Raw genomic sequence first — 14,364 nt, 5'->3', positions numbered from 1 at the left:
AAACTCACGAGGAGTCGGCAGTTTGGAGACTCGCAGCTGTATAAGAACTCATTGTCTATCGATCACTCCTCGAAGCTCGACTACAACAAGATGTCCTTTCCTATAGTTGCAACACACGAGATTCAGGTATCAAAACTGCGTTAGCATTTAGCATTACCCACACGGCAAATCTGAGACTGAGGCCTCCACATTTCATATTACGCAGCCTTAATTAAATTGGCCATGCTTCCTCAGGGTATATGAGTAAAATGGTTAACAGGTTACAATTGTTGATTGTTCCATTTGTCAACGAGCGGATCCATCCATCAGCAGATTGACTTAAATCTGCCTTACAACCTTTATTTCTGTATCATAGCATCAAGGATTGTTAAAAGAAACTAAGGTACCATTTCATTCCATTTTTCTTCTGTCATCACTCGAATAGCTCCGTACAGGAAGAGAATTAACTTTGGAACGATAATGGGAATATCCCACTACCTTTAACTTGTCCGCGGGAAACTGGGAGTCTAGTTGTCCCAGACTCTTCGAGGAAAATGTGTAACGCCTGTTATTTTATTTACTTCCTCTTTCATTTTCGCTGATTCGAAGATTTTTAGCGAGCGGAGAATCATCATGTATCGGTCACATGTAAGTATTTTATGTTCAATTTAGAGGGTTAATAAAACCAGGGAAAGAAGGTATTACAACACCAAAATCAACGTATTTATCACTGTAAATAAGTTTTACTTGTAAATTGTATCGCCATCATTGCAGGTCTTACTCTCGCCCTTCCAAAGTTCATGCAGGTGTGTTACTTATAGACGATCTTTATGAGGCGAGATCTTTTCCCAGTTTTGATTTAGAACCGTCTTTGTACCTTAGAATGGTTTCACTGATAGTTTTGTCAGACAGAAGTGTTTTGCTTTCAAATCTACGTATTCGTTTGTCTGCGTGTTTGCACATCGTTTACAAACCAAACAAAAAAAAAAGTCGATTGGATATCAACTTAAAGTTACTTAATTTTTAATCTGTTGTTACGAGAGCTGTCAGTTTAAATTTTGACGCCCAATTCAATAACAAATTAAAATTAAGATTTGGTTAGTGTAGTTTTATCCCATATCTATGAGGCCCTGAAATTGTTGAATTAATATTTTATCTTACAGGTGCTCCTATTTATTTTATGGAAATCGTCACGCCTTTTGAATAACTTACTATCAAGAATGTGTGATATAAACCTTTGACCCCTAGAATGACTAGCATTTCTCTTGATAGTATCACTGCTGAATCAAACATTATATAAGGTCACATGAATTAGGAAATGATCATTAACTGAAGAAGCTCTTGATTTTTAGACAAATTCCCTTATCAGCACCTTATGGAATGTATAGAGAACAGTATGGAGAATATGCATACTGATATTAGGGTGTAAAGGGCTAAGGGGGGTGACATTATACCATTGAAAATAAGGTAGAGTCTAAGTAATTGTAGATTTATGTTACTTCTCTACTCAATAATTTTTACTCAATGAGTCGATAATATACAATTTAAATTGGCCACCTTAACCCTTTAACTCCCATGAGTGACTGAGGCAGAATTTCTCCTTACAATATCAATACAATATCAGACAAGTGATGAGAATAAAGAAAAATATTGATTGGTGGTTTATAGTTGATCCAATACCAAATTCTCCAAACTAACATTGCAAGAATTATATGGCAGACAGTAAGGAGAATTACTAATGAGATCTTGGGAGTTAAAGGGTTAAAAGAGTTTCTAAGCTGATGTTTCAAGCATTTAACCTTAGGTCAGAGCAAAAGATGAAGAGCACACTCTTGGAAACTCTTTATGGTGGCTAATTTACATCATTATTCAGTTGTTAAAACCAAACTGTTATGTTAATAATGACTCCCGTTATTTCAGACACCCTCAGGGGGAGATTTAGTGTCCATGAGAGCAAGGGTCCCTAATAACGGGATAATATGTAACTGGATAATATGTAACTATGCAAACATAAAGTTACTAACATGGTCTCATGAAGTGGAAAAAGATCCAGCAGCACCTAATTGAAGAATGGTTTCTGTATTTACCTTTATCCTAGTATCAAAGTACTTTATAGGTGTTTGCTGTAGCGAGAGAAAAAACAAATGAAATCTTGGGCTGGAGGGCATGAAAGTGTCTGCAGTTCCATAGGAACAAGAGTTGGTAATAATGGGAATATATTTCAGTCATGTGTGTTTCACAGGAGGGCTCAATGCAGAACCACAGTTTCTTTAAAAATTTACCCCCTTTATTCATTTGTATTTGATATAATGCATATACTCCTTTTTCTGTAGAATCCCAGTGCCCCAGGAATGCATAACATAGGAAGTTCACCAAGTGACAGCCATGTGAGGGTTTCATACAAAGACAACCCTGGATTTTTTAAGCAAGTGCAGGAAAGCTTCTGTGCATCCCTGTTTGGAATTCTTCTTGTTATTGTTTCATTTCCTGTGATTTATTGGAATGAGGTGAGGATGAAAGCTCCTAGGGGCTCCTAGTCCATTTTTAATACGATACAGGAAATCAAGAAGTACTAAATTACAGTTACTGGAATAGTTATTGTTTATTATTTTATTTTTGTTTTTCCTCTGCATCTATTGTTGTGGATGTAACTCTGCTAGTGCCTTATGAACAAGTGAATGTACATTTTCAAATACAATACAGTATCAATACAATAATTGAAGACTGATAATACAAAAGAGCTTAACCCTTCAACCGTTTAGAGTGATTAGCACCTAATTTCTCCTTACAATATCATCCTGGAATTATACATCTAGGTTACGAGAATAAAGGAAATGATCACCAACTAAAGAAGCTCTGGATTGTTGATAAAAAATTCTCCTTTTCATGCAGCACCTTAGGAAATGTATAGAGCATAGTATAGAGAGTTTGCTTACTGATGCTAGGTTGTAAAGGGTTAATAAGGTGTAAAAACCTGCGAAGTTACTGTAGACATGTTCTTAATACAAAAGAAATGATTACACTTCACTTGACAGGGAAGGGCTGTTCAAACAGCTCTATCATTGGATGAGGGTCTGAAACAAGTAGTCCATATTCATAACATTGACCAAATTAGTCCTGAATATCAGGATAAACTGGTTCACCTCTCTGGAAGTCTTCAAACAGAAAGGGTGAGAGTGATGTCTTTTCTTCCCTTGAGTCTGTATGTTGCAAGACAGCTTAAACAACCCTGAGATCTTTTGGCTGATTTTTCAAAATGATTCACTCTTAGGATCTGATTATTAAATCTCCATTCTGTTTGCTATTTGTTTCTATTAATAATTTTTTTCCCTAAGAATTAGTGTTTTAAGTTTTACTTCTAATCACCTTTGTGCTTAAAAATGGTATTGAAGGAGAAATGCATTTTTGGTCTGGATTGGGGTGAATGGTTATCAAAACCATATTAAAAAAAAAGCAACTTTGAACTAAAAAATTTTCCTATAATCCAATACCTAACTGTTTGGTAGTGTTGTCAAAAATTATCTTGTATACCAACCTTAAGTAGGGGTGGGTAGGGGAAGAATAAGTGAGTTTCATGAGACAACATCTTCAACTTGGTTATCCTACCTGGTGTAGCAGGACAAACCTCTTGTGTTTTACAAAGCCGTATGTTATCAAATTGAATAATAACTTTGTAAGACATTGTTATAGTTCTCATCTTCTTTTATTATAACTGTAATATATATTATCCCAAATGCTATAATTTTATACATAATATAATATTATAAATCATACTACCAGTTAATATCATTTTTAATTACTATTCTGGTCAGGCGCTGAGTGATTCAGACTATGGCATTGCAGTCAAAGCTGTCAAACTAAGACGAAAGGTTGAAATGTATCAATGGGTGGAACATAAACACACCAGGTATTGATCAACCCTGGAACTCTCCTGATCCAATCTTCTTTTTGATTCCTCCTTCTTCATGTACATGCTATTCTTTTCCTTGTAGATCAGTTAAAAAATGTATCAGTGGTGTACTAACTTGAGGCAATAGAGTTCCATTAACTAAAGTGAAAAGCTTCAACTGAACTCATTACTGGTTTGCTGATAAATAAAGACATAATGAAACTGTGAGAACAGTGTCACTTACATTTATGGTAATAGAACCAACTCTGTCTTAAATCATATGAGGGATAAACAAAATGTGATGGCCTAAAGATGGGGGTCTCATTTGCCATTCATATAGTACTACATAATATTTATTGTGACAATTATTATTATTAATAGCAAGTTATTTTAGTGTTTTTTTTTTCACCTTCTCTATGGACCACCATATACACAGTCAAGTGATTGTAATGTTGTAAAATATTGATAAGAATGTTTTCAAGGTATCATTGAAATTTCAGAGAATATGATGAAGGAGAACGAAAAAGAGTAGAAACAACCTTCTCATACAGTAAGTGTAATGAAATTGGTCTTCTTATTCCAAAAGTTAAAAATAATAACAAAAAGAGATTTTTTTAACCAAAAATTGATTGCTAGAGAGGCAAAGCAACTCTCTCTGAATAATTTAGGGGATATGACATATTACTGGTTCAAATTTAGGTCAGATGCTGAAATAAATGATCGAGGGAATTATGTAAGAGAACATTCTCATGACCGAAGATGTGCAAGAATCTATGCGAAACATGTTCTAGTCTGACTGTAATATAATTAGTAACAGCTTGTCTTTGACAAAAGTTATAACTTTTTTTAACAATCCTGACCCAAAATGTGATCCTGAGTCGCCTGTTATGGACTGCTGAAGCTTTTAGCTTATCACATAGCATCAAGTGACTGAAAATATTTCCACTCCTCATGTATGGCATGTATATATGGTATCCTAGTCTTTCTTGAGTAAATTCCAAGTAATTGGGATTACCACCTGTCAAGTCCCCCTCCATGCCCAGGATAAAGATAATTCACTTGTGAAACCATAGTGTCTTTCCCTAAGAACACTGCACAGTAACCTGATCAGCTTGGCTTGACCCTGGTCCTTTCAAACTAGAGTCAGGCACATAGTATCTCCCAAAGTTGCATGGTTAACTCCCGTGAATGACCAAGGTAGAATTTCTCCTTATTATATCTATACAATATCATGCAGTCAAGTGATGAGAATTCTGGAAAAATATCAATTATAGGATTACTAATTGATCCGATACCAAATTCTCCAAACTAACATAGTGAGAATTGTTTGGCAGACAGTGAGGAGAATTACTAATGAGATCTGGGGAGTGAAAGGATTAATACACAAACCTTTAACTATCTGTGAGAGACATGACCCAATGGTTACATGTAAGCCTTATATCTGCTTATTTTTGTCTTTCAAGATAATTTTAGTTTTATTAATAGGATTGATAATCTAAATTGGCCACTGAAAATAGTTTCACATAGTTTTATCAAATTTTCAAACTCTTTACATTGGCCAGTTAACGTTATTAATTCAATTGATAAGACCCAAATTATTTTGTTTTACTTTCCCAACAATGCAGCACCACAATTTCCTTAAAAGCTTACCCCCTTTATACATTTATTCTTGTCTTTACTTTTTGCAGCTACCGAGTGGAGAGACATCATTGTCAGAAGTGATAGTTTTGATAACCCTGCTGGGCATCAGAATCCCAACACTATGCCAGTACAGTCATACACTAAAGAGGCAGACTCTGTGAGAGTTGGGGTATTCAGTCTTTCTAAAGGTATATTTTGAAAGAAGATCAGTTACTGTCCACAGGAGTAGGCAAGATTTTGTATTAGGGTAGCAACACCTGTATCATGCTTTTTATCTTTGTTTTGTTAGGGCTTATTGGAAAAATAGATGCTTTCCAGCCATTGAATCCCCATGAAGTTCCTCAAGGAAAGATGATGAATATCCATAACGGGATGTTTTATCATTCTACGGACCCATTTTATCCCAGAGTAAGTTGATTCGTGGTGAAGTCTTGTGATTGCATAGTTGTGAGTGGCTATAAGACTGTTGAAACTTACCAATCACAACTGAGCGGGCCATTTGGGTAGCTAATCACAACTGACGGCAGCAGCTATTAGAGTCAGCCAATAACATGACAGCAACACTGACCAATCAGTCTTCACCAAAAAGTGCTACAACATTCGTGTGAAAAGCAACCATTCGTTTGACTTACGATCCCTTTTTAATTCTCACTAAAACATATCCTGTCTGTCAGATTTCCATTTTCCCCTGTTCTTGGTAACTCTAGATCTTCACTGCTGGGTGTTAGTTCCTCCTGTTGTTCCTCAAACCTTAGTTGAACCTCTCCATGTTATTCTGCAGCTTTCGCTGTTTCTTCCTCCCTTAGGTGTTGTGCATTGAAAGCCCTGCCTGGTCACATTGACAAACGGCCTTCTGAAGCAATTTTTCCAGCTAACGCCTTTGACTAATTTCATGTTATATAGAAATCACATAATTCGTGTATTGAATCAAGGTCCAAATTTTTACTGAGAGTTCCTATGAACAATTTTAAACGTATTTTATCAACAGGTGGGAGATGTGCGCGTCCAGTTTTCCTATGCTGGGCTTAGTGGGAAGCCAGGCTCAGGTTTGGGAGACCCAATCAAGGTATGATTCTCCTAACTCCTCTTTTTAATATGCACATATGCAATAAGTAGCGTTAGGCGAGCGCAATTCAGCTTATCATGTGAATAATACCTCCTCCCTGTCAGAGCTAAATCCTAATTGCATCTCACCTTGTATCATAACTTTTTCACAAGTTCTTGTTTCTGTTGATGCCGAAATTTTATAAACAGTTCTACCTTTTTTGGAATGACTTATCAGTTAGTGTTATTTCTTGACAGGTTAGTATTGTAGCTCGACAGCAAGGTGGAAGATTATCACATTATCACACAAGATCTGGCGATTCATTGGAGCTCCTTTATCCTGGAGAAATGAGTGCTGAGGTGAGCCAACAGCACGGAATTTTTGTTATGTCCAGAGGATTCTCTTTATTTGAGTATATCCTTGTTTCTTTACGGCCTAAAACCGGACCATAGTAAAATATTACCTGAACACGAGAAGACTTGCTTTCCTGTTCCTTTCCCTTGAGAAATATCTCAACTGATTTCAAGGATTGTGCTGCCCGTTTCAGGCAATCGATAAGAGGATGCAGGCAAAAAAAACAAGCGCATGAAAACAGCCGTTCCCTTACAAGCGCTGTTTTTCGTCTGTCTGCTCTTTTTGTTGAGGCGGGTTACATTCTTGGTTCATGTGAACAAGTATTCTCCATGCTGTAAGGATCAGTAACATCAGTAGTGGCGAAAACATTCTGTGTAAAAATACAGTAAATGCCGGTATTACGTTTGCTAAAATTGATAGATTGACTGACAGATTGTTTCTTTGTAGGAGATTTTTGAAGCCGAACAGTCCGCCAACACAGCTTTAACATGGGTTTTAAGAGGAGTAGGCTGGGTCCTGATGTTCCTTGGATTTCAGATGATGACCAGTATTGTTGTTGTACTGAGTAAGTGACCACTTCCGTTTAAAATCTAGATGACTGGAGGAAAACATTTACCTTACATCACTTTTATAAAGAACTCTGTCCTTTTTTTTTTCCAGTCTCCTGGTTGCCTGTTGTCCGTGAACTTGTGGGCCTGGGCCTGACGCTCTTGTGCCTATGTCTTGCTACTTCACTGTCTCTGGTTACCATAGCAATTGGCTGGATAGCTCATCGACCAATTCTGGGCATGACATTACTGGCGGCAGCAGCTGTTCCAATACTTCTGTCCAGACGACGTGCACAAGCTCTCAATCAAAGGAAACACTAAAAAGTTTATTTAAATGCGAACGTTAGGGAAGTCATTTGTAGCGTCGTTAGTCACTGAACTAGGGGGTATTATTATGAAGGACGAGAGACAGTGTGACTTCAAAAAGTAAAATTTCTGTATTGGTGTTCATTATTCAGACCTACACAGTTTTGGCCACAATAGTGTGAAAATGATAGAAAGTTACATTTAGATTTAATGTTTTGGATGTAAAATGATTAAATTAGGTAAAAGCAAAGGCAACAAAGTGCTCTTTGCAGCTGTTGTTGGGTTTTTGGCACACGGCAAATTCTCTCCTCCAAGAAAGAGCACTTTGTCTGAAGAGTGTGAAGACAAAATAGTTGATGCGTATGGGACAACACTAGTATCTCATGTCTTTGTTTGACATGTTAAAAAAAGGAAAATAATAAAAACGTAAGCTACTAAAGGAGCAATGGAACAAAGTATAAAAACCAGTGACTGAGATTGAAAATTAATTATTTAGAGTTTTCATGTGAGAAAATCCTAGTGCAAGGGTTGGGAAACTTCTGACAATACAGCAGTCAACAGTCTCTAAGAATGAATCACGCAATGAGTGCAGGGTTAGTTAAGCCTCTGCAGTATGTAGTGGTTGTGGTCAGAGGGAGTTTTACTAGAATTTTATAGTGTGATGCCTCTGCTCAAGTTAAGTGTGTAATGCAATGTGTCTCCTTCCTTGATCATGAAAGAAAGGTTTGGAGAAATAGAAAAACTTATAAGCTACACCTCAGCCAACATCTGGTTTACAGTGGAAATATAGATCAGCCAGTGTCTTACTAGCATTTTTAGTCAGTCAGTTGTTTTGTTACTTGAAATGATCACTTTTCCTTGGCTATATAGTGACTTAGGGCCACATTGCAAGTGTGAAATGCAACTAATTCAATATATTACAATGCCCTAGCCCTTACAATTCAATAATGAAAACTGGCAAGGTTTGGCTTATAAATAATGTCAACATCGATATTGGTATATTCATCCTCAGGTAAAAACATCTTTTCAAAAGAAAGTGATAAGACCCTGTTGTCATTCCTTGATGTGGGTAGGTGAAGTGTTAACCCATCTACCCTGAGAGAGACAACCTCCTAATTCTGTTACCAGTATAAAGGATAAGGCCACTGACAAAAAGAGCTCTGACAGTTAAATTCTCCTTGCCAGCACCATAGAAATGTATAAAGAACAGTCAGGAGAATATGCATACTGATCTAAGGGTGGAAAGGTTCAAAAGAACTGCTGCAATTTTTATTCTTCTCATTGGGGATACACCCTTAATTTGCATTCTACACATCTATTCTTTTCATGGTACCATTCCTTAACCAAGGGTGGCTCATTAATTCAACCATTTCTTTAGAAGCTGCAAATCAAGTCTATCTGTCTATGTACTAATGGTAGTCTCTTTTCTCTCAAACTACCAAGGTATCTATTGAGTCCAGTCCTAAACTTTTCCTTTGGTGCAAAATGAAAGGGTATGATCTAGGTAGCCATAACTCTTCAGCTGTGCCACTTCAACCTGTACATTGGATACAGGAGAGTTAATGAAATCAATTGCACTTAACCTTAACTACCAAGAACTAACTGTTAACTTTCTTCCCTAGCTGCTAGAAAATATCCTTGTAAATTAGTTTGAGAATAAGATAACTTCTACCCGATAAGTTTTAAGTATTCTTGTTACCTATATGACAATGTATGGATGTTATGGGGAGAAGTTACTTGTTAATCACTTCTGGGAGTTTAAGGGTTTAACTCATGGGCTACTGTTCAGCACTTTCAGTGGATTTTCACTAATTTTAAACCTTTTCACCCTTGTTAAGCAACAAAATTTACATGAAGGAAATACCAACTAAGTTGTATGTGTAGATGTTCAGTACAAAGACATCTAATAGACCCACACCAAACACAATACACCAGGAAGAGTTATTTACATCTTTTTTTATTCCACAAACAAAAGCTTAAGATTCCATATTCACAGCTTTTCCGCCATGGCGCTTGTTATGCTTCTTAGCAAAACGCAAGTTTCTCAGGAGTTTCGGGTCAACCTTAAAAACAAAAAGCAAATGTGACCAACAAAAGTTAGCCTCTAGGATGACAAAAAAAGAAATTAATCATGGTCATGCTTTGCCAACCAAACAAGTAAATTATTTGTATGACTAACTACACAACCTCAAAAACTATTTGTCAGAGAATTATATGGGTAATGAACAATTATATTTTCATAGAGTCTCTATGTCTGAAAGTATCAAGTTCGATGGTAAAATTTACTCTTAATTAACTCTTGCTCCAGAGCATGCATTAGCAAGTGAAAATTTAGAGTAAAATCCATTCAGGGGAGCATTCACCACTACTCATAATTACATGTAATATAAAATGAGGAAATAATTTATAGCTGAGAGCACAGAATTTCAAAAGTGTTTGTGTGGACTGTTAGTAGTTGTTTAGCTGAGATTGTCTTGACACCTACATCAGTGAGTGAAGATTTCAAGTTTAATCATAACCATGACAAATTCTTCAATTCTTATTGGTGCCTTCCCAGCTTCATTTTTCACTCATTCATTACAGTTGTAATTGGACAGTGTAATCTGTCCTCTCAGCTAAATCCACCAATCACAGAATTGATCACAATAACCATAGCAACAACCACTTATCCAAAGAAAAACTAGGCAATTTTCAAAATGGAGGAATTTTTAACTAAACCCATTGTCGCCACAGGGGATATTTGCTCTAAGTGTATTTGTTCTTTTGGAAATTGAAATGGTTATGATTTATTGGTAACAGGATTTTGTTGTCATCCAATTCTGTGTGTAATCATACTCATGATAAACAAATCCGACTCCCACTTTGCAGTTGTCTGATTTTGTCAATCACTCATATCATTGCAGACCGAACAATATAAATCCATTAAGTGACATATTTATAGCTCACTCATAATTACAAACACAGAAACATGAATACAATTCTATAGCTGAAAGCACAACATTATTAAAACTGTTTGAGGGGACTGATTTATTATAACAATTTTGGGAAAGAAGAACTCAGCCATCTGATTGCACATTTCAATGAGTGTGTACAAGTCAAGTCAGACAAGTGCCTTCACAGAGAAATCTTAAATAACCCTTAGTATTTGGTGGGAATGTACCTTAACCCCTTAACTTCCAGAAATAATGAACATAAAACTTCTTCCTATAATAGTTTCACATTATTCAGCAAACCGGCATGAGTACTCAAACATTTCAGGTAGAAGTTGTTATCCTGATCTAACTCAAAATTCTCACAACTAATTTACAAGGAAATGTGTAGCAGCTAAAAGGGAGAAATAACACTCAGATCTTGGGATTTAGGGTTAAGCAGTGGATAGCTCTAGACATTCATTAACCCTGAAAGTCCCATGAATGACCAAGTGACAAGATTAAAGAAAAATGTCAATTGGAGGATTATTTGTTGATCCAATGCAAAATTCTCCAAACTAACATCCTAAGAGTTTTAAGTCAGACAGTGAGGAGAATTACTAGTGCAATCTTGGGAGTGAAAGGATTGAGTAGTGTAGGTCATATTTTCCATATTTAATTGTCCATGCAGTTACATCTACATTTCTATCCAAATTCTTTTCACACAAACACAATGCTGTTTACGAATGAGCAAGTCAAATATGGTGCACTCTAGGTACAGGATGTTCATTACTTCTCAAAGATCATAAAACTATTCCATCACTGCACAGAATTCTCCAGTTCAATTTCAATAGCCCAATCATGGAGAATATTCCTTAGTCACTTTACACTGTTCCTCTCATGACATTTCTTTACAAATTCCTTTTGTGGTGTAGTCACAGCCAATTTTGTAGGTGTAAGTGCCTTTTATTCAAAGTGATATCTTTATAACTTAAATCAAAGAGGATGTAAAGTTTGTATGGGTCAAGGATTGCCCTGCACAAGCTTCCGAGTTAGGCTGTTCCTTGAGGTTTCATGTAACCAGTAAGGCTTCTTGTCTTAATCAAACTGCAGTATGCTATCAAAAGTTTGCATATCAGATTGGAAGTGACTACACCATAAGATAAACAATTATATTTCCTTGTTATAATTGTAATTCACCAGCATAAATGACCACCAACTTTTCAACACCAGGAAATTGACAGGAAGTCCTTGATGCTATATATGTCGAAAATACAGCACTCGTGTCCACAAGTTACTTTAGATCATAAGCACTCTACCTATCCTTCTACATTCATCACTAAAATCAAAATTTTTAACACACATCTTCGTTTAAGACCATCGAACTCAAGGATCGATCGAGGTAAATAATTGCACATAAAAAGGGGCCCATATGTACGATTTCTGTATTTACTGGGTCACGTAATGTAACGCAAATTTCGAGTCACATAATTATGGGTTCCACTTTCCGCTAATAACGACACCTTTTGCAGGACTCAAAGTTTGCGTTATAACCGTGTACAAACTAACATTAAAAAGAGGTATTTAAAAAGAGGTAAAACTATTTCATTCTGTAGAATAACAACTTAAAATCATCGGTAAACGTACCCCTTTCAAAGATGGAAATCGCTGCTTCTTGGGCTTTTTGATTCCATTTCTGTGCCATTTGTGGCCTAAAAGAATAAACAAAGTGTATCAAATTGAAATTAATATGCCATAAAGACTTCAACTCGCTGAAATAAACTGAAACACAAGTTACACTGGTTAAATACTCACCTTGATTGTGGTTGGTGTGATTCTTTGACTTCGCCATATCAAGACGTGAACAATCTCGCCAAAATCCTACAAATTTTGCCAAAAATTGGTTAGCTCAATGGCACTTTAACACTTTAATCACTGAGCCACTAAAAGTCAACAATTGGAGGTTAAGATGGTTAATTGAGGAAAAGATATTACCTGGATTGTTCAACCAAGTCAAGACAGTTTTCTCAGGAGGAGAAGGAGAGGAAGAGAGAGGAGGCACACGGCCGAAAAGAAGTCTGGGGAGTTCGTTTCCAGTCTGTCAAAAACACGAAATCACGGTCACAACAAAAAAAAGGGCTTGGGTGACGATTTGAGCTACGATGCCAACCCAGTCAGGAATCAAACACAGTCTGCACGTAGTAATCAGTGAATTTTACATTCTGCGCAGTAAAGGAAATTCCTGGTCGGCCAACTAAGGTCAAAGGTGTAATTTTCTTACACGTAGTAAACCAATGACGATGTTTTTCATGGCGAAGAAGATGTGAGAAGCCTTAGAGGTCTTGAAATCTTCTCTCAGAAGAACATGAGAATTTTAAGAAAGGGAAAAAAAGTGAGGTAAGATCTCAGGAACCGATCAGAAACCGATCGTGAGTCATCCCACGTCGGACTCGTTTGAATCATACAATCAAGATGCTTCCTTGTTCGTGGCATTTTCCAAGGGAGGGTAATTATTTCCGTGCTTTTTCCCCCACTCCATCTTTTGGACTTGGTCCAAATTGACCCAAATGAGAACACCCACACGAGCCAAAAACATTGCGGTAATCAAAGTTGTCAACGTTCTTTTGATAGCGTAACATGCAACGCCTAAACCACACGCAAAACAGAATACAGTTCCGGAGTTCACAGGGTTCATGAAGAGTGTGGTCTACTTGTTGTAATCGCGATTCGTTTTCTTGTTGTTGTTGTTGTTGTTTTGTTTGTTCTTTTTTGTTGCACCTTCAGTTTGCGACAAGATTAATTTGAAAGGTTGAAGTCAGCGGCAGCACAGGCGGCCTAAGCTCACGTCTCGAGAAAAAGCCAACGATGAATTCATGAACGAGTCACGCGTTGTGCGACTCGGTGTTAAGTTACGGGAGGAACCGTTGCCCTGTGTACCCGTCGTAGTTTCTGGCGATTTCTGCCGTTTCAAGCTTGCTTTACCATCACTGTCATCCACTTCGTCTTTTGATATGGATAACAGTGATGGTAAAGCAAGCTTGAAACGGCAGAAATCGCCAGAAACTACGACGGATACACAGGGCATGATTAAGTTTTATTGATTTTACGTGTAAAATATTCATATTTCGAAATATTTATCGTTGTAAATCGACCATATTTCGTTCCCCATACTATTCCTTATAACGTGTTCAAATTTTCAACGGTTCCTCCCGTAACTTAACACCGAGTCACACAACGCGTGACGCGTTCATGAACTCATCGTTGGCTTTTTCTCGAGACGTGAGCTTGGGCCGCCTGTGGCGGCAGCAGCTCATGACTGGCAGTGAGAAACCGAAAATTTATACACAGGGAAAGATAGTTACTTCGAACAAGACATCCTGTTTGAAGACGGAAAAATTTCGTCACTTGGTGTTTATGACTAGAGGGAAGGGGTGACGTTCTGTCGTCATAGTGCCTGTTTGCACCTTAGTCTACGACAGGATTAATATGAGGGGTTGAAGTCAGCAGCAAAAGCCCATGACTGGCAGTGAGAAACCGCAAATTTCTGCCCAGGGAAAAATAGTTACTTCGAACGTGACATCCTGTTTGAAAACGGGAAGATTTCGTCACTTAGTGTTTATCACTAGAGGAAAGGGGTGACGTTCTGTTGTCATAGTGCCTGTATCAAAGAGTCTTTAACAGCATGTATGTAAT

General features: G+C 37.1%; 2 protein-coding genes across 2 annotated transcripts; one reads left to right on the top strand and one right to left on the bottom strand.

The window, feature by feature from the left end:
* Positions 1-514: 514 nt before the first annotated feature.
* On the top strand, positions 515-8,749 carry LOC113679922 (transmembrane protein 43-like). The gene is made up of 11 exons (XM_027196900.2): positions 515-627; positions 2,313-2,486; positions 3,015-3,149; positions 3,792-3,886; positions 4,369-4,418; positions 5,557-5,697; positions 5,799-5,917; positions 6,498-6,575; positions 6,812-6,913; positions 7,356-7,473; positions 7,569-8,749. The coding sequence occupies exons 1-11, from the start codon at positions 613-615 to the stop codon at positions 7,775-7,777; spliced, it is 1,236 nt and encodes a 411-aa protein (XP_027052701.2). The 5' UTR covers positions 515-612; the 3' UTR covers positions 7,778-8,749.
* A 954-nt stretch (positions 8,750-9,703) lies between these two features.
* LOC149044809 (large ribosomal subunit protein eL29-like) lies at positions 9,704-12,697 on the bottom strand. The gene is made up of 4 exons (XM_089206283.1): positions 12,667-12,697; positions 12,487-12,552; positions 12,319-12,383; positions 9,704-9,825 (listed from the first exon to the last, which is right to left on the bottom strand). The coding sequence occupies exons 2-4, from the start codon at positions 12,521-12,523 to the stop codon at positions 9,739-9,741; spliced, it is 189 nt and encodes a 62-aa protein (XP_089062409.1). The 5' UTR covers positions 12,524-12,552; positions 12,667-12,697; the 3' UTR covers positions 9,704-9,738.
* Between the last annotated feature and the right edge of the window lie 1,667 nt (positions 12,698-14,364).

This window comes from Pocillopora damicornis, chromosome 5 (genome assembly GCF_964200805.1).
Source record: "Pocillopora damicornis chromosome 5, jaPocDami1.2, whole genome shotgun sequence".
NCBI classification, from domain to species: Eukaryota; Metazoa; Cnidaria; class Anthozoa; order Scleractinia; family Pocilloporidae; genus Pocillopora; species Pocillopora damicornis.
The sequence above is the reverse complement of the archived record's forward strand: the minus strand, read 5'-3'. Positions and strand labels throughout refer to the sequence as shown.